The following is a 21,231-nucleotide window of genomic DNA, read 5'->3' on the forward strand; positions in this document are numbered from 1 at the left end:
GAAGACCTTAAATGACTTGATGGAGCTGAAAACCATGGCACAAGAACTACCTGACGCATGCACAAGCTTCAGTAGCCAATTCAATCAAGTGGAAGAAATGGTGTCAGTGATTAAAGATCAAATGAATGAAATGAAGTGAGAAGAGAACTTTAGAGAAAAAAGAGTAAAAAGAAATGAACAAAGCCTCCAAGAAATACGGGACTATGTGAAAAGACCAAATCTATGTCTGATTGGTATACCTGAAAGTGACGGGGAGAACGGAACCAGGTTGGAAAACACTCTTCAGGACATTATCCAGGAGAACTTCCCCAACCTAGCAAGGCAGCCAACATTCAAATTCAGGAAATACAGAGAATGTCACAAAGATATTTCCTCGAGAAAAGCCAACTCCAAGACACATAATTGTCAGATTCACCAAAGTTGAAATGAAGGTAAAAAATGTTAAGGGCAGCCAGAGAGAAAGGTCGGGTTACCCACAAAGGGAAGCCCATCAGACTAACAGCAGATATCTCGGCAAAAACTCTACAAGCCAGAAGAGAGTGGGCCACCAATATTCAACATTCTTAAAGAAAGGAATCTTCAATGCAGAATTCCATATCCAGCCAAACTAAGCTTCATAAGTGAAGGAGAAATAAAATCCTTTACAGACAAGCAAATGCTGACAGATTTTGTCACCACCAGGCCTGCCTTACAAGAGCTCCTGAAGGAAGCACTAAACATGGACAGGAACAACCAGTAACAACCGCTGCAAATGCATGCCAAATTGTAAAGATCATCGATGCTAGGAAGAAACTGCATCAACTAATGGGCAAAATAACCAGCTAACATCATAATGACAGGATCAAATTCACATATAATAATATTAACCTTAAATGTAAATGGGCTAAATGCTCCAATTAAAAGATACAGACTGGCAAATTGGATTAAGAGTCAAGACCCATCAGTGTGCTGTATTCAGGAGACCCATCTCACATGCAAAGACACACATAGGCTCAAAATAAAGGGATGGAGGAAGATCTACCAAGCAAATGGAAAACAAAAAAAAGCAGGGGTTGCAATCCTAGTCTCTGATAAAACAGACTTTAAACCAACAAAGATCAAAAGAGACAAAGAAAGCTATTACATAATGGTAAAGGGATCAATTCAACAAGAAGAGCTAACTATCCTAAATATACATGCACCCAACACAGGAGCACCCAGATTCATAAAGCAAGTCCTTAGAGACCCACAAAGAGACTTAGACTCTTACACCATAATAATGGGAGACTTTAACACCCCACTGTCAACACTAGACAGATCAACGAGACAGAAGGTTAACAAGGATATCCAGGACTTGAACTCAGCTCTGCACCAAGAGGACCTAATAGACATCTACAGAACTCTCCACCCCAAATCAATAGAATATACATTCTTCTCAGCACCACATTGCACTTATTCCAAAATTGACCACATAGTTGGAAGTAAAGCACTCCTCAGCAAATGTAAAAGAACAGAAATTATAACAAACTGTCTTTCAGACCACAGTGCAATCAAACTAGAACTCAGGATTAAGAAACTCACTCAAAACTGCTCAACTACATGGAAACTGAACAACCCACTCCTGAATGACTACTGGGTATGTAATGAAATGAAGGCAGAAATAAAGATGTTCTTTGAAACCAATGAGAACAAAGACACAACAGCAGAATCTCTGGGACACATTTAAAGCAGTGTGTAGAGGGAAATTTATAGCACTAAATGCCCACAAGAGAAAGCAGGAAAGATCTAAAATTGATACCCTAACATCACAATTGAAAGAACTAGAGAAGCGGCCGGGCGCGGTGGCTCAAGCCTGTAATCCCAGCACTTTGGGAGGCTGAGACGGGTGGATCACGAGGTCAGGAGATCGAGACCATCCTGGCTAACACAGTGAAACCCCATCCATCTCTGCTAAAACTACAAAAAACTAGCCGGGCGAGGTGGCAGGTGCCTGTAGTCCCAGCTACTCGGGAGGCTGAGGCAGGAAAATGGCGTGAACCCGGGAGGCGGAGCTTGCAGTGAGCTGAGATCCGGCCACTGCACTCCAGCCTGGGTGACAGAGCGAGACTCCATCTCAAAAAAAAAAAAAAAGAACTAGAGAAGCAAGAGCAAACACATTCAAAAGCTAGCAGAAGGCAAGAAACTAAGATCAGAGCAGAACTGAAGGAGACAGAGACACAAAAAAGCCTTCAAAAAATCAATGAATCCAGTAGCTGGTTTTTTGAAAAGATCAACAGAACTGACAGGCCACTAGCAAGACTAATAAAGAAAAAAAGAGAGAAGAATCAAATCCACACAATAAAAAATGATAAAGGGGATATCACCACCAATCCCACAGAAATACAAACTACCATCAGATAATACTATAAACACCTCTATGCAAATAAATTAGAAAATCTAGAAGAAATGGATAAATTCCTGGACACATACACCCTCCCAAGACTAAACCAGGAAGAAGTCAAATCCCTGAATAGACCAGTAACAGGCTCTGAAATTGAGGCAATAATTAATAGCCTACAAACCAAAAAAAGTCTAGGACCAGACGGACTCACAGCCGAATTCTACCAGAGGTACAAAGAGGAGCTGGTACCATTCCTTCTGAAACTATTCCAATCAACAGAAAAAGAGGGAATCCTCCTAACTCATTTTATGAGGCCAGCATCATCCTGATACCAAAGCCTGGCAGAGACACAACAACAAAAGAGAATTTTAGACCAATATCCCTGATGAACATCAGTGAAAAACTCCTCAATAAAATACTGGCAAACCGAATCCAGCAGCACATCAAAAAGCTTATCCACCATGATCAAGTTGGCTTCATCCCATGGATGCAAGGCTGGTTCAACATATGCAAATCAATAAACATAATCTATCATATAAACAGAACCAAAGACAAAAATCACATGATTATCTCAACAGATGCAGAAAAGGCCTTTGACAAAATTCAACAGCCCTTCATGCTAAAAACTCTCAATGAACTAGGTATTGATGGAATGTATCTCAAAATAATAAGAGCTATTTATGACAAACCGACAGCCAATGTCATACTGAATGGGCAAAAACTGGAAGCATTCCTTTTGAAAACTGGCACAAGACAGTGATGCCCTCTCTCACCAGTCCTATTCAACACAGTGTTGGAAGTTCTGGCCAGGGCAATCAGGCAGGAGAAAGAAATAAAGGGTATTCAGTTAGGAAAAGAGGAAGTTAAATTGTCTCTGTTTGCAGATGACATGATTGTATATCTAGAAAACCCCATCGTCTCAGCCCAAAATCTCCTTAAGCTGATAAGCAACTTCAGCAAAGTCTCAGGATACAAAATCAATGTGCAAAAATCACAAGCCTTCTTATACACCAATAACAGACAAACAGAGAGCCAAATCATGAATGAACTCCCATTCACAATTCCTTCAAAGAGAATAAAATACCTAGAAATCCAACTTACAAGAGACGTGAAGGACCTCTTCAAGAACTACAAACCACTGCTCAACGAAATAAAAGAGGACACAAACAAATGGAAGAACATTCCATGCTCATAGATAGGAAGAATCAATATCGTGAAAATGGCCATACTGCCCAAGGTAATTTATAGATTCAATGCCATCCCCATCAAGCTATCAATGACTTTCTTCACAGAATTGGAAAAAACTACTTTAAAGTTCATATGGAACCAAAAAAGAGCCCACATTGCCAAGACAACCCTAAGCCAAAAGAACAAAGCTGGAGGCATCACACTACCTGACTTCAAACTATACTACAAGGCTACAGTAACCAAAACAGCATGGTACTGGTACCAAAACAGAGATATAGACCAATGGAACAGAACAGAGCCCTCAGAAATAATACCATACATCTACAACCATCTGATCTTTGACAAATCTGACAAAAACAAGCAATGGGGAAAGGATTCCCTATTTAATAAATGGTGCTGGGAAAACTGGCTAGCCACATGTAGAAAGCTGAAACTGGATCCCTTCCTTACACCTTATACAAAAATTAATTCAACATGGATTAAAGACTTAAATGTTAGACCTAAAACAATAAGAAACCCTAGAAGAAAACCTAGGCAATACCATTCAGGACACAGGCATGGGCAAGGACTTCACGACTAAAACACCCAGTTAAACTAAAGAGCTTCTGCACAGCAAAAGAAACATCGGAGTGAACAGGCAACCTACACAATGGGAGAAAATTTTTACAATCTACCCATCTGACAAAGGGCTAATATCCAAAATCTACAAAGAACTCAAATAAATTTACAAGAAAAAATCAAACAGCCCCATCAAAAAGTGGGCAAAGGATATGAACAGACACTTCTCAAAAGAAAACATTGATCAGCCAACAGACACATGAAAAAATGCTCATCATCACTGACCATCAGAGAAATGCACATCAAAACCACAATGAGATACCATCTCACACCAGTTAGAATGGCGATTATAAAAAAGTCAGGAAACAACAGATGCTGGAGAGCATGTGGAGAAATAGGAACACTTTTACACTGTTGGCAGGACTGTAAACTAGTTCAACCATTGTGGAAGACAGTGTGGCGATTCCTCAAGGATCTAGAACTAGAAATACCATCTGACCCAGCAATCCATTACTGGGTATATACCCAAAGGATTATAAATCATACTGCTATAAAGACACATGCACACATATGTTTACTGCGGCACTATTCACAATAGCAAAGACTTGGAACCAACCCAAATGTTCATCAATGACAGACTGGACTAAGAAAATGTGGCACATATACACCATGGAATACTATGCAGCCATAAAAAAGGATGAGTTAATGTCCTTTGTAGGGACATGGATGAAGCTGGAAACCATCATTCTCAGCAAACTATCGCAAGGACAGAAAACCAAAAACCGTGTGTTCTCACTCGCAGGTGGGAACTAAACAGTGAGAACACTTGGACACAGGAAGGGGAACATCACACATCGGGGCCTGTTGTGGGGTGGGGGAACGGGGAAGGGATAGCATTAGGAGATACACCTAATGTAAATGACGAGTTAATGGGTGCAGCACACCAACATGGCACATGTACACATATGTAACAAATCTGCACATTGTGCACATATACCCTAGAACTTAAAGTATAATTTAAAATATTAATTAATTTTTTTAAAAAAGTATCAAGAGGCCAGGGGTGGTGATTCATGCCTGTAATCCTAGCACTTTGGGATGCAGGAGGATCACTTGAGCCCAGTGGTTTGAGACCAGCCTGGGCAACATAGGCTGACCCCATCTCTACAGAAAATTTTTAAAAATTAGCCAGGTATAGTGGTGAATGTCTATGGTCCCAGCTACTCAGGAGGCTGAGGCAGGAAGATCGCTTGGCCCTGGGAGGTCAAGGCTGCAGTGAGCCCTGACACTGCCACTGCACTCCAGCCTGGGCAACAGAATGAGACTCTGTCTCAAAAAAATAAATTAAATAAATAAATAAATAAATAAATAAGTATCAAGGGATGCTGTAGGACCAGAAATAAGAATACTTAAAGTTTTAAAAGGAACTGAGAGACAACTAGCATTCCCTAACTACATTGGGAGGAAGAAGGGAAGACCAATAGAGGTATGAACATTAAATTCTTGTCCACCATAGCAAGAAAATACTATCTAACATTATTACCCAACATTGACAAATCAAGATGTGGACAGTCTCTGAACATGGCCACATAAATTCCTTCCCTCCCTGTATGTGCAACATGTTCCTCATATCAAGAGATGGTCTTATTTCCCACCCCTTAAATCTGAACTGCCGTTAGCAACTCACTTGATAAATAGAATATACTGGAATTACCTATGTAGTGAGTCTTCTGAAGCCACATCCTAAGAAGTTTTGCAGCTTCCTCCTGGGTCTCTTGGAACAATCACTCTTGAAATGTTCTTCAGAACACAATTACGAGGCTGTGAGAAAAGCCCAAGCTACATGGAAGGACCACATATAGATACTTTCCCACTGAACTCCTACCAATGAGCCTTTAGATAATTCCAGCCTCAGCTGCCATTTAACAACACCCACATGAGACATCAAGCAAGACTGCCCAACTGGCTTGCTTTCTCCTTTCATTTTTTAAAAATATAATTAAGAACTCATGAGTCAGTGGATTTCAATCAACCACAGTCATTATTCTAATTGATGATCAAAATGTCACATTTTAAGCCAAGAGAAGAGCCTTCATATTGGATCTTGTGTCCTTTTGACACAGTCCCATTAGTCTTTGATAGGTTCCTTGCTTTCTGACCCAAGATTGCCACTTCAATGTGTAAAATGAAAATTTAAATTTTCATTTTGATCACATTTTTATAATATACATGTTATATATTTATATGAGAAATGCTGTTTTTGATATACGCATATACACGGATGCATATAGGAAAAAAGTACATTCCTCAATGTAACTGTTAAGTAAGTAAATAACATAATAGTTATATAGGTTGTGAGACTGGGGCATCATTTTTTCTTTTTGCTTGTCAATGTTTCCTAATCCTCAAATAAAAACGAATTACCTAAAATAACTTTTTTTAATGGACTCTGCTAAAACATTATTTATCTCAGCTTTTTATTTACAATATTGCTTTTAGGGAATATTGCCTCCAATATTGCTTTTGGAAACCACTGATTTCCAAATGCATTCTTTTATGGTTTTCTTTCTACCTTCTGAGTTCTCCTTTGCCTGATCATCCTTTTTCTGGTCCCTGACCCTGACTGCACTGCCCTTTACACAAACCTTCATTTCTAATGGCATATGGGCCACTTTCTCCTGGGATAGCCATGCATCTCCAAAAACCTCTTAACATCTCAAAGTATCTCTCCAAACTGCTTCTCCCATTTCCTTCCATGGTGTCACCTTCCTTTAGTGCTCTGGATCATTTTGGTCTCTTCTTTCCCTTCCTTCCCTGAAATCCAAATTAGATACTGTGCTCTACTCATTGCAAAGTGACTCAGATTTGTTTCCTCCTCATTAATACAATCACCGCTATAACCATCAAAATTAGCTTCTTTGTAATCTGTCACCTATATTACTTCAATCACCTCTCCCCCAATCAGATTTTTTCTGCATATCACCATCAGCTTTATCTTTCTAACATGCCAATTGTATCAAGTTATTTTCTGGCTAAAGATCCTACAACTATTCCATGAAAAGCAAAAATGCAAGGCTGGTGAGTTAGAATTTTCACTCCACCTATTGGCTGGCCCTATCTTACTCATCCAAATGTAGAACCATCACTCATATCTATGCAAATCCCATACCCTGACAGCCTAAGTCCTCAAGATCACCCATGAAGATCTGACATCTCAGTGACTTTCCTCAAAATGTCTTCTGACCTAGGAAGCCTTCCCTACTTTTTTTCCAACCTAAATATGCATATTTTTGAAGGCTGAGTTTAAATCCCATCTATCTCAAAAGCTCTCTTAGAAAATTCAAAAGGCATAAATATATATATGAACATTTATGCAAAACTTATATAAACTGCAAGAATATACATCAAGTACTACCAGTAGTTATCTCTGGAGAATCAGACCTAAAAAACATTCTACTTACTAAACCCTATATTTCTATAAACTCAATTTTTTTAATAAACATCTATATTCAGAAAAAAAATTAACAGAAATTAACACAATGATCTTTCCATTCCTTAAATTACTACAGTATTACTGATTGATCCCTGGATGACATTTTAATTTTTAAATAGTATCTTACATTTAAATCTTACATCCCTAATTGAAACCACTGGTTCTATCTATCGTTATCCCCTATGCTCCACCCTCCTTAGCTGAAAACCTCTGTAATACCTGGTTGATCCTGCCAGTAGGAAAAAAAGAAAAATAAAAAAATCCTAAAAAAAAAAACCTCTGTGAGTCACACTGAGGTGTAGAACTATGCTTCAGTAATCTTGCATCTATATTTTCTGGTCCTGTACACCATCAATATATCAGTGACTCTGGGCCCATTTAATCCAATACACCCATGACAGATAGCATCATAGGTGACACATAAGTCCATCAGCATAGGTGGCCATTCGATAAGATTCAGGTTATGCGTAATTCCTCATTACTTTATCCTTTTCTCTCCTAGTCAAGAAAACCTACTAAAATACAAATGAGATAGATGCTATTAAAGGGATAGGATTAAGTCTTTCTATAATATTTTTAAATAATTACAAATTCTGATACTTTATTGTTGGTAAATTAGGGCAAAACTCACAACTGATTTATGGTTAGTGTGGTGTCTCCACTCTGTCATCTACCTTTAAGGAGATTTGCATAGAGTAAAATCCACATTTGCCATGTCCTCTGCATGACTGTGAGGGGGAAACAAAACAGGATTTGTCTGATCCCTTCCGCAGCTTAAAAGAAAATTCTCCTTTTAGCAAGTGATTATGGAAGTCCGGATTTTCTTACTATGGGAAATTTTTCTACCAGCTAAGAGTGGCTAAGACCAGAGGTTTAAAAGGTAGGGGGGAAAGAGAACTAAGTTATGCACCTACTACTGCTAATATGGCACTAAATACTGACTGTTCTACCACCAAAGGCCTGGACAGAAATGGGCACCCTTTCCCTACTATACTACACTACACTGCACCATACTACACTACAACTATATGTTGGTAGGAAATAAGTTCTGGGCACCCCAAGTTGGAATCCTGTGTAAAAATGTGACTGTGTTCTATAGTGGCAATGATGGGGCATTTTTTAACAGGTAATAGACTGACCCACAGTCTCAAGCACAATTGAAATGGGCTTGAGACTCTGGGTCAGTCTATTACCTATTAATGGAAACCGTTTCAGGGTACAATCAACCTAGAATTGAGGTTTGGAAACAAAATCTATTACTATGTTTAATAACTATTTGCTTAATTGTAATCATTCAAGGCTTTTGATGATTTGCTTATAAGACAGAGATGAAGGTTTGAGCTAACACACAGGATTGGACTGCCAAATCAGACTCATGTGAAACAGTGTTCCTACCTAGCATTAAGCTCTACTAAATGTTACAAAGATAGAGAGCATCAAACAATTCAAATGAAGCAGAGAGAGGTCTGGGACATCAAGGGCCACTGGCAACCCAGGTCTTTCTTTCTTTGCTGTGTGCCTACATGACCTTCTCCAAGGAGCTGTGCCTTATAGATCCTGGGTTCTTTACTATAGGTAATCCTTACCCAGGGACACCCTGCTAAGGGCATTTCAGAGTTAATGTTTCTTCTTCCTAACAAACATCAGTACTCTATTTATCCTAAGTCCTGTTGACAAGGAGATTAGACTGGGCCACATGCCTTCTTCTTCTCCCCTCCTGTCCCCTAAGGAAGTGAATGGACTGGCAGGCCAGCTGCTTTCACCCCTTCCTCCTAGGGTTACTTAAGAACTTGGTGACATAACTTAGCTTATTGTTCATTCCCCCATTGTCTAGTTCTCTTGCAGTAGAACTAAATCAAATCATTTCAACAAAACAGTTGCATCACAAAATCTCAGAATTAGAATAAAACCTTAAAGATTATTTAGTGCAAGCTCCTACCTAAAGCTTCTGCTGATTGTACCTACTTTTGTATCTATCTGATTAAAGCTATCTTACAGTAGAATAGCCACTTTAAAAGGCCTTTCCATTGTGATAATCTTCCAAACACTGAGGATGTCTTTCTTCCATAAAAGAGAAGTCTCCCCTACCTCTCTTTACCACCCCATTGGTCCTAGTCTCAACATCAGAATCAATCCAGAGTAAGTCTACTCCCCTTTCCACTGCGTAGTCCTTTCACATTTCCAGGGACATTTCAAGGCCATCATGTCCTTCTAGTTCTGAGTTTTTCTAGGCTGACATCTCTAGGTCCTTCAATTGTTTGTTATAATACAATAGCTACCTAATCTAGTATCTCCTCTCTACAGTTAACTAGCAGCTGTGTTCCAGATAAATGCAAGTTTAGGGACTTCAGATGATGATGGTCTTGGATATGGTCTGACCGGGCAAACTATGTGTGAATTGGATACCATGCCTCCCCTAATAGAATCTAAATTTGAAAAAGCTTTCTGTTTTAGCAGATGTGACATACTATTGGCATAACTGAGATACAGTCATCTACCACCTCCAGGTCATTCTGTATCCTTATGCATTGTTGAACCTAAATGCAAAACTTAACATTTATCACTATTAAGTTCCACCCATTTGTTTCAGTTTATAGTTCCAGGATGAAGCCTTTCTAAAAATGTAATACATTGTCCAATACGTTATCAGTTCTCCTTCCTGTGTTTCAGTTATCTGATAAGCTTGCTTTAACTTTTTTATTATGGTAAAATATATATGACATAAAATTTACCCTTTTGACAATTTTTAAGTGTACAATTCAGTGGCATTAAGTACATTCATTTTGTTATAGAACCATCACCACCATCCATCTCCAGAACTTCCTATATTCCCAAATGGAAACTCTGTACCATTAAACAATAATTCCCCATTATCCCTTCTTCCCAGCCAGGATCACACCACTGCACTCCAGCCTGGTGACAGAGCGAGACTCCATCTCAAAAAAAAGAAAATTAATAATAATAATACAATGGGCTTGGAAATGGATGCATATTGAATGATTTTCACGTTTAAATGTTTTCCAAATATATTCTAACTCATTATCTAAAGGCATGGTTTAATTGGAGATAGAAGGTGATTCACAAGGAACACACAAAAAAACGAAGGCTATCAAAGTAATCAGAAAGGGTGTACAAAGGATGGCAGTTTGTCCCTAAAAATTGGGGATTAAAGCCTAAATGTGTTCATTTCTCTTAGAATAAGAGATCAGCTTGTCATGTTTTCCTTGATAATTAGTATCCTGCTCCGGGGTGAAAGATGGGTATCAGGAAAAAATGCTGTAGGATTTGTACCTCTCTATATAGACAGAAGAGGATTCATTAAGTTCTAAATTACTCTGCCAGAGAATTTTAAAACCTCAGTAAATATAGCAGGAAGATACAAAAATAGCAATCAAGACATTACATAACCTATAATACCTTAAATTCCAAAGAATCTTACTTTTCAACTATTTCTTCAGTAGGGATACATTTTAAACCTACAGGGAACTTGCTTCTATTTGTCACTTTAAGTTTTACTCTGTTCTAATAACAAAATCATTTAAGAAAAAAAGCTTACTGCAAATAGCTTAAATGGTTACATAAGTATTAAGTCAAAGTGCTTTCCAAATACAAGCTCTCATTATTACATAAGTGATAAGAATTTCATGACCATTTCCCCCCCCCAAAAATTATAATTATTATTATTTTTGTTGGCTTTACTTAGAATAACAAAATGCACAAAATGACCTGGGAATTCACTGCATAGAGAAAAACCTTCTTATAGTCAGTGAGTAACTACTGTAAGATTGGTAATAACATAGATCTATAGCATCTGTTAAGATTCATCATTTCATCTAACTTTTCCTATTTTGTTTCCCTATGAATAGATTCACTTTAAAAGATAAATTTTATACTATAACAATAGAAGACAGACATATAAAAAAGCAACCATCTTTAGGGAAAAAAAATTGCAGTTGCAATATATACCTTGAGTTCGTTGGTATATTTATGTTGAAAACCAAATGATTCTAGAGAAACCTAACAAACATACAAGGAATATAAAGTTGCTAGTTTACAAATCTATACATAGAAATTTTAGATACATAATTTAATATGCTTTACTGCCTGAGATCTTTTGGAAGAATCCTCTATTAACCTTGGTCTTTGAATTCTGATAAAGTCTGAGCAAGATTTCTCCACTGCTCCGAACTACTTAAATGTAATTATGGATGTATATGTAATTGCACATGGAATTAAACAGAAAAGAAATATTTTCGCTGGCTCATACTCTTTGCTGTTAAATCATAAATGCATCTAGAAATACAGACAAATATCTATAGCTACACAGTCCTGAAGGTTTTAAATGGAAATTCAAAGAATTAGGGTCATCTGCCTGTCTCAAAATCTATGAATACAAACAGACACACCAACACAGACACACAAAGTTATTATTTTAGTTAATACACAAGATAGCATATCACAAAAGCAATCCCTGAATGCATCTGGAGATGGTCTTTAAAAACTAAGAATTGTATGTTTAATTTATGTTCACCCTTACATCACTATTCCCAATCTTGTCTACTAGTTAGGCTACAGAAAATCCTAGAACTCACCAGTACAAGGTAGTATGCATACAGGGACGCACAATGATGTATTATAAAAAATTTGTCACCAATCACTTTCCAATACAAAATCATAATGGACAAATCTGTAAGAAAGACAAGTGAGTAAGGTATGACATAAGAAGAAAGTTGCACTGTTTTTCCAAGTGTATTCAACTCTTTCTCCTGCCAACTCATCACTGTCCACTCTGAGCCCACAGCACTTTGTTCATCCCTCAGTTAGTCTGATTATGTACTTTACCATAAAATCTCTGCTCCTATATGCCTGTCTCACCCACTCTTCCGTGGCTCCTCTAAGATAAGGGCCAGGTTATGAGCATCTTTAGACCCTCAGAATCTAGCACAAGGCCTGGCATATAGGTTGGTGCAGAAGTAACTGTAATTTTTGCCGTTATTTTTAACCACAAAAACTGCAATTACTTTTGTACCAACCTAATCATATGTAATAGAATACTTGTTGAAAGCATAAATGAATAACTTGTTTCCAGAGTTAAAATAAACAAAAAATATTATTGAATAGAAATAATTTTAAATAAGCTTAAGTGACTGATTCTTGTCACTACAATAATTCGAACAGAGATAAGATGGTCATAGGGAAGGTACAAAATGACCAACTCATTTATAAAACAAATTGTACAAAAAATATTTTAAAAATAAAAAAGAGGCCGGGCGCAGTGGCTCACGCCTGTAATCCCAGCACATTGGGAGGCCGAGGCAGGCGGATCACAAGGTCAGGAGATCAAGACCATCCTGGCTGACATAGTGAAACCCCGTCTCTACCAAAAATACAAAAAATTAGCCGGGTGTGGTGGCGGGTGCCTGTATTCCCAGCGAATCGGGAGGCTGAGGCGGGAGAATAGCGTGAACCCGGGAGGCGGAGCTTGCAGTGAGCTGAGATTGCGTCCCTGCACTCCAGCCTGGGCGACAGAGCGAGACTCCGTCTCAAAGAATAAATAAATAAATAAAATAAAATAAAGTAATGCAATTAAATACTAATTCAAAATAGTGACACCACCAAAAAAAAAAAAAAAAAAAAAACTATTAAAAAGAAAAACAAATAAAAAAGCTTACTTCTGCAAATTTTACAAAAACAACACAAAACCATGACTATTGGAACACATTTCAAGAACTCCTGCAAGTGAGGGACCCTAAAAGTTAAACTTCGTTAGTTTCACAGTCATTACACTTAAGAGCCTCATTAGGACAAAGAGGCACCATATCCTTGCTGATAAAAAATGTCTAGGTCTCAGTTGTTTGAGGCATCACTCTGTAACTCTGATCTTAAGTGAGAACCAGAAAGCCATTTCATGAAAAGATATTTCATGTTCTACCATCATGACAGGTACATTTTTCCTCTGTATGCGTCCTAAAGGCTGTCTCAAATAAACCAAAAGCATAGACTGTGTATTCTTTGCATAATTCCGTGAGTAGTTTACAAACAATTAGACAATAACATCTCACATACCAGAAATGAGGTAGCCTGAGGCAATAGCAATATTCACGTTTGCAAGTGATGGACCACCCCTGAGAAAAAAAAGGTTCCTTTTTAAAGTATATAGGTTATAGGTAACTGCTACTTCTTTTCTCTATAGAGACTGAAACATAATGAAATTGCTTTCTATAGATTCTCCAATGGCAAGCTGTCATCTTCGAATAAAATTGCAAAACACACAATGACAGTTTAGCCGAACTGTGACGCATCATGTGGTACTGGTGTTAGCAGAAAGATGCTATTCCCAGGATAATCTGAACCCACAGGGAATTTAGTAGCCTTCCTGTTCAAGATTAATTGTTTTCATCAAGAGATTTTCTAGAGCCCATGCCTTCCATGAATTTTACTCTACCTTCCCTGAAGTATACAAAATTTCCTTGAGGGTAAATCAACTCTTAGAATTCAAACTAGTCTGAAATCTTCTAAAGCACCTAAAGCCAATCTATATTTAGAATTCAAACTAGTCTGAAATCTTCTAAAGCACCTAAAGCCAATCTATATTGAGGTCCCCAGTGTTAGGAACAGACCTCCTGGGGATGACTGAGTACCCAGTGCATTTTCCAAACTTAAGTTTTTATAACTACTCCCAGAATCCCACAATCCAGGGGCACAGCATTGCATCTGTTTTGTTTTAAATTGGAGAGTCATCCTTCATACTACCAGTGGCATTTATAATGGATTTAGAGTATACCTAAGGGCCAACTACAAGCCACTCCAATGTATTAAGTTACCTACATGAATACTATAATTTCTTACATACATTAGCTAAAAGTTTTACTAAAATAATTTTACCAAAACATAATGAAATTTATAAATGTGTTTTCATGATTTGTTTGCAAAAAGCCTTAAGTGGAATCCCAGATGCTAATTTCTTTAAATTCCTTATTCTGAATCAGAGACTCAGTATCAAAAAATCATCTAGTCAGGAGGCTGGATGTGGTGGCTCATGTCTGTAATTTTAGCACTTTGGGAGGCCAAGGTGGGCAGATCACTTGAGGCCAAGAGTTTGAGAACCATCTGGCATAACATGGTGAAACCCCATTTCTACTAATAGAAAAATTAGCCGGGCATGGTAGCACATACCTGTAGTCCCAGCTACTCAAGAGGCTGAGGCAGGAGAATCACCTGTACCTGAGAGGCAGAGGTTGCAGTGAGCTGAGATTGTGCCACTGCACCTCAGCCTGGGTAACAGGGTGAAACTCTATCTCAACAACAACAATCATCTAGTCCACTTCTGATTTTGAGGCAACATAGTATCACCATCATTCTACTGATGACTGGAAGGATTTGCCTCTCATTCCATGATAAGGAAATAATCATAACAGGACAGTTTAATTCTACTGTTTCAACCCCTATACATACCAAGGTCCTACAATTTATACTTTTGCTTCAAGAAACAAGTACAAATTATCAGTCCTTTATCTGGTTTATAATGTGAACTACTAGTGAAATTAACACAAACTAAAATAGCTGAACTACAAATATTTAACAGAAAGATTTAGCATAAGTTTTGCCTTCTTTACAAATTTTGATCTATAAATACAACCAGGAAAATTAGACCTGGAATAAATCATGACATAAAATACAAAAATATGAAAAATTATGTTAAAGTTTGATAAGGCAAAATTTGAACAATGAATCAAATCTTTGTTATGAAATTTACTTCCCAAAAGAATTGGTTTTATTTTGCTGATGGTCATGTTAGTAAAATTAAAATTAAAATTTTTAAAAAGCTAGAAATTTTGTAGGTAGACTATATAAAAACCTAGTCATGGAATTAAATTCACTAAATTAATTCTCTTTGAAAAACAGCATCCCCATGAAAATATATCAATACTGATATTATTCTTATGGGAATCATTTTGTATTTATGAATAGAAAAACCTCCTTGCAGTCAAATGGTGGCGGTCAAAAGACCAGGCTAATCGCCCTACCTCCCCTGGAGCCCACAACCACCACATGTCAATGCATCACTTCTTTAAACATGCCTGCTCTCTCAAACTGAGCTGAACTAAGCCTTCTCATATAACACCAGGAAACAGTTTGCGAAATTTCTGCCATTGGAATCACATTTAAATTTTTCTAAAAGAACCATCTTACATGTTATCCTATTACTGCTGAACATAATTATTACTAGTACATTAGCGTTTCAAATCCTGTGATACTAAATTCCTATCACATGGCCATCTGTAACTTTCATTTCATCTCTTTGATATCAAACAATGAATCAAACATAAATTGGAGATAAAAAAGTCTTAAGTAGATATTATCCAAGTTGACCACTCTATCTCAATAACGATTTATTTTTCTTCAGAATCGTGATTACAATAACTTGGCTTTACTCATTAACAGAGTAAAAATGTTTAAATTATCATCATATTCTCCTTGTTTGGGATAACAATTGCTACACTAAGGCAAAATGGCCTCCATTTGTATTCAAATCTAAAATAAATCATTTAAATGCACTTTGCTGAAATGTCTGAGCACAAGCATTTTAACAAAGCATACACCATCAATGTTTTCTGTTTTAAAGTAAGTGATGTTCTTATAAATAATTGATATCCAAACATAAACGAAATTGGCAATCTTAGAAAAAGAAACAGCTTACCAAAGTGGATCAGTTTTAGTAGGCTCATCGAATAAGAAAATGTACAGGCCAAAAATACCAACCACCAAAGAATGGCATGTGGATACTACCCTGAAATTAAACAAAATACACACAAAGTTTAGATTCTTTGCAATAAAATTTAATTCTGACAAGACACGGAACATTCCTTTTTTTTTTTTTTTTTTTGAGACGGAGTCTCGCTTTGTTGCCCAGGCTGGAGTGCAGTGGAGCGATCTTGGCTCACTGCAAGCTCCGTCTCCCGGGTTCATGCCATTTTCCTGCCTCAGCCTCCCGATTCGCTGGGACTACAGGTGCCCACCACCACACCCGGCTAATTTTTTGTATTTTTAGTAGAGACGGGGTTTCACTGTGTTAGCCAGGATGGTCTGGATCCCCTGACCTTGTGATCCACCCACCTCGGCCTCCCAAAGTGCTGGGATTACAGGTGTGAGCCACGCGCCCGGCCTACACAGAACATTCTTAACAAGTGGTACCTGGAAGCATTTATATATAGGGGTGGAGTATAACAGAGAGTAATGCAAAATTGCCCATTTAGAAATCCAAAGGCCACAGCTTTAATTTGGAATAAAGAAGGAGGAAGATACCAAGGCCTGCAATTTCCTGCTAGAGAACTGGTAAATCACTTCTTGGTTAAAAGTTCTAAGACAGATAGATTCACACATGACAATGACTGACAGACTTTTGTGCAGACAGATGGCAACCGGCAAGGCCACTACCCTGTACTCTGGCTCCAACCTCCAGCCCCAACAGCATCAATACGAGATAAGTTTCCTGCTCCAATCATCTGGGAATGACTTCCAGATCTACTGGCTTTAACAAACTCCATATCCTTAAAACAATTCGAATGGATCATGATATGAAGATGTATTATCTTGAGAGACTTCAGTTTTTAAAGTACATTGATATGCACTATTGCACTTGATTCTTGTAACAAATTTGTAAGAAAGCAAGGGTAGCTATTATTAGTCCCTCATTATCATTATTATGAAAGCACTTCTAAATAGACAAATTGAGGACCATGAATTTATACAGAAAATTTGTTTTTAAAAGAAACACCCAAGTGAAAGCACAATGTTCTCAAGATCCAGGTCAAGTTTTCTTTTATAGAAGGAATAAGTTTAACATAAAAATCATAGTTTCTATGAATATATCTTGTTAATAAATTTAATGATTTGACTAATTCCCAAGCTCTATGTTAAAGAACTCTATTTAGGATACTTTGTATTTATCCATACAATAAATTTTTTTTACCCAACAATTTTAGATTTCTCACATCTTTACCGAGAAGTTCACAAGTAATGAAGCTTCTTTTCATTAGGATAAAAAATGAGAGGTACAGCAAAGTTTTCTCTCTAAAAATTACTGGTGTGTAATAAAGTTTTCTCTACAATATGATCCCAAATCTTTAAAAGTAAGTAAAACATATCAACTAACGTTAGGTTTGGTATCAGAAAATTTCATTGTAACTTGAGAAACCAATATACTTGACCTAATAGTGTGTTACAAAATAGATATATCATGCTAAATCAAGCCATATTTTAAATGAGCAAAGATTCTCACTAATTTAAAGGCATTGACCAAGTATCATTTATAATATCTAAGAATCATTTTGAAATGTGAATAATTAATCAAATTTATCTGGTTTACAAGTCTAATTTAATTTTCATGCCAAGCACACCTGCATTCCATTTGAGCACAGGATAAAAACATAAATTCCTTGGCTGGACATGGTGGCTCACGCATGTAATCCCAGCACTTTGGGAGGCCAAGGTGGGCAGGTCACCTGAGGTCAGGAGTTTGAGACCAGCCTGGTCAACATGGTGAAATTCTGTCTCTACCAAAAATACAAAAATTAGCTTGGTATGGTGGTACACGCCTGTAATCCCAGCTACTCGGGAGGCTGAGGCACAAGAATCGCTTGAACCTGGGAGGCAAAGGTTTCAGTGAGTGGAGATCACACCACTGTACTCCAGCCTGGGTGACAGAGCAAGACTCTGTCTCAAAAAAAAAAAAAAAAAAAAAAAATTAAATTCCTTGGTATCAAATAAAATACTCCATCTAAATGGTCATACAGCCAGCTCTCTATTGCTATTCAAAAATTCTATAAAATAAAAAATATATATAATCTCTCTCACTAACTTGTTTTACTGTTTGGTAACCATAGTCAGAAAGCTCCCTTTTGAAAAAACCTAACTTTGTATTTCCGACTCTCAGGCCTCAGATTCACTTCTCTTTTGAGATGTTATGTGGAAAATTCTAAGCCCTCAGCTGACGGAAATAGTGTATGATTCAGTATAGAAATGTTAAATGTTACTTGATCCGGTCAAATATCTCCCTCTGTAATGAAAAGGAAAAACAAATACCCTGCCCTTACTCATACACTATTCTGTATTAAAAGTCTATACTATAGTTTCAGAAACTTCTGTTAATAAAAATTTTGTATTTTATTATTTAAAATTAGATTCCTAGCAAAGGAAAATTTAGATTCCTTAGTATCTAAAAAAAAACTCCAAGATGATACCCAAGATAAAATATTTCAATTTATTTTCAAAGAGGGTGGAAAAGAAATGTTTGTGCATGTAGAGAAATAGCACTCTAAGGAAATGATTAATGGCCATTTTAGAATAGCAATTTTAATTTAATCACAAGTAGTGCAAATATTGCCAACAGAAATTATATAGCTCAGTCAAAAAGAGCTAAATTTTAGAGAAACATTTAAAAATTAGTAGTATTTTAACACAATAAGACTTTCGATGTGATAGGCAAGAAACTGAATATAATTAAGAAAATTTTTTACAAGATATAACACCTGTAAGTATATACATTTTCAGAAAAAGTTTCAGAAAAAGTAACAATTGAGTACAACAATTTCTCACTTGTAATTAAACTGCTGTCTCTCAAGTGGGCATTTCCAGTAATTTTTTTTCCTCCATTTCTTTTTATACTAGATGGCTCAGACCATTCATTGTTTAGAGACTCTTTCCTGATTACTAGAAAGAATTATGTGTGTTTATCTGTATGTTTCAAACATACAGAAGGCTGAATTTTAAGACATTTATACATACTTTACTCAAAATACAGCCTCCTTTTCCTACTTTGCACTTCTCCACCACACAGCTTAAGTCCTATGTAAACAACGCTGGAGTGACAAGCAGGAGCAAACTTGAAAGAAAAGCACCATTGAATACCTAAATTAATTTTATATAATCCCAGACTCCTTTTCAAATAGAAACTCAGTCTCCCAAATGGTATTTCCTGTGTCATAGAATGGCAGTGATAAGACTAGATAATGCAAAATATTTTTCAAGTTCATTTCATTTTCACCTTGGCTTCTATCTCTCTGTACCCTTCCCTATTTCTTTGACTTGCAGCTACCCAACATTCAAATGCCTTTACCTATCCTAACCAGAGTAAAGAGGAAATGAAAATAGTTCAAAATTTAATCAGAGAATGTATGTACCCCCTTCTCTTTCCTACCATTCCATCTATCTTCATATGTTAGAAAAGATTTTTTAAAGTAATGGTATCTCTAGTATAACATATTTGAACAATATTTTTGTGCTAGTCTTAAGACAAAATAATCATACTGCTTATTTTTTGAAAATATGTGGAGAAATAAATCTTGCTTTTTGAGTGAAAAGAACTTTGGCATGTATGAACCTGATACATCATTGTAAAGTGCAAAAGAAAACAACTAGAATCTTATTAAATTCACAGTCTGAATCACAAAAGTAGATGCCTGCAAAACAATTTGGTTCAAAGAAAGACAGGGAATTTCAAATCAGATATGACCATTCTCAAACACTCAATCCTGACAGAATTTCTTGACTTTTAAAAGAAAATTTCAATGAAAGATAATTATAGCAAACTTTAGAGACTTGCTGAATCCATTTTATGGTAAGTGTATTAACTTCAACTAAATAGCAACAACAAAAAATATGGCCATGGCTGCTCTGACTCACTGAGGTTTACAAATGCACAGTGATGTCTAGGGACATAAAATGCTCTAAAGCAAGTGAAGCAGTCATCAGAGCCATTTTGTATTTGAAATCTTGTGAGATTAATACGTTGTACACACACAAAAAAAACTGCAACCAACTTTTTAAAACTCTAGCAGGGTGCAGTGGCTCCCAGCACTTTGGGAGGGCAAGGTGGGTGGATCACCTGAGGTCAGGAGTTCAAGACCAGCCTGGCCAATATAGTGAAACCCTGTCTCTACTAAAAACACAAAAATTAGCTTGGCGTGGTGGGGCATGCCTGTAATCCTAGCTACTCGGGAGGCTGAGGCAAGAGAATCGCTTGAACCCAGGAGGCAGAGGTTGCAGCGAGCCAAGATTGCGCCACTGCACTCCAGCCTGGGCAACAGAATGAGACTCTGTCTCAAAAAAATAAACAAATAAAAATAAAAATAAAAAATAAAACTTCAGATTTCTATATCAACAGATGTCTAATTCTTTCTCTATTTACTTTTTTGTTTAAAAAAAACTAAAAAGAAATTTTTACTTTAAAATTATGTAACAAAATAATAAATGCTGGAGGGTTCTAAATTATAATGCAAAGTTCATTAAAAGGTTCATATGCGCTGACTGTACACTGTGTTCCCTGGTGTATAGCGTTTAACTGCCCCAGGTCTGGCTAAGTTGGCCAATGCTGTATGGTATAAGCTACTCAAAAGTACGACTAATTTTTTCTTCCATCTTCATTTCCAAAGAATATTTTTGTTATAAATATTTCAAAGAACATGAAAGTACTAGTACTCATCCACAGTCAGCTGGAGTCTACTTCATCTTCACTAGAGTCTACTTCATCTTCACACACTTCCTCAGAAACTTAAATAAATTTATCCTAATATCTTTCAATATATCAATTCTTAAAAATTTTTTTTTTGCATGAGATCATGTACTTGTTTTT

General features: G+C 36.9%; 2 protein-coding genes across 9 annotated transcripts in view; one reads left to right on the forward strand and one right to left on the reverse strand.

The window, feature by feature from the left end:
- The window catches only part of ALG14 (ALG14 UDP-N-acetylglucosaminyltransferase subunit), a 307,938-nt gene that overhangs the window by 68,385 nt on the left and 218,322 nt on the right, over positions 1–21,231 (forward strand). The window lies entirely within an intron of this gene.
- Positions 1–21,231, reverse strand: part of TLCD4 (TLC domain containing 4) — a 94,911-nt gene that overhangs the window by 42,099 nt on the left and 31,581 nt on the right. For all 7 annotated transcript variants that reach the window (XM_074001101.1, XM_074001095.1, XM_074001105.1 and 4 more), the window contains 3 exons: positions 16,300–16,389; positions 13,665–13,723; positions 12,191–12,285 (listed from right to left, as the gene is read on the reverse strand). In XM_074001101.1, the coding sequence (XP_073857202.1) occupies positions 12,191–12,285; positions 13,665–13,723; positions 16,300–16,389 (244 nt within the window). The remainder of the gene's footprint in view (positions 1–12,190; positions 12,286–13,664; positions 13,724–16,299; positions 16,390–21,231) is intronic.

The sequence above is a fragment of the Macaca fascicularis genome, chromosome 1, assembly GCF_037993035.2.
Source record: "Macaca fascicularis isolate 582-1 chromosome 1, T2T-MFA8v1.1".
Lineage (NCBI taxonomy): Eukaryota > Metazoa > Chordata > Mammalia > Primates > Cercopithecidae > Macaca > Macaca fascicularis.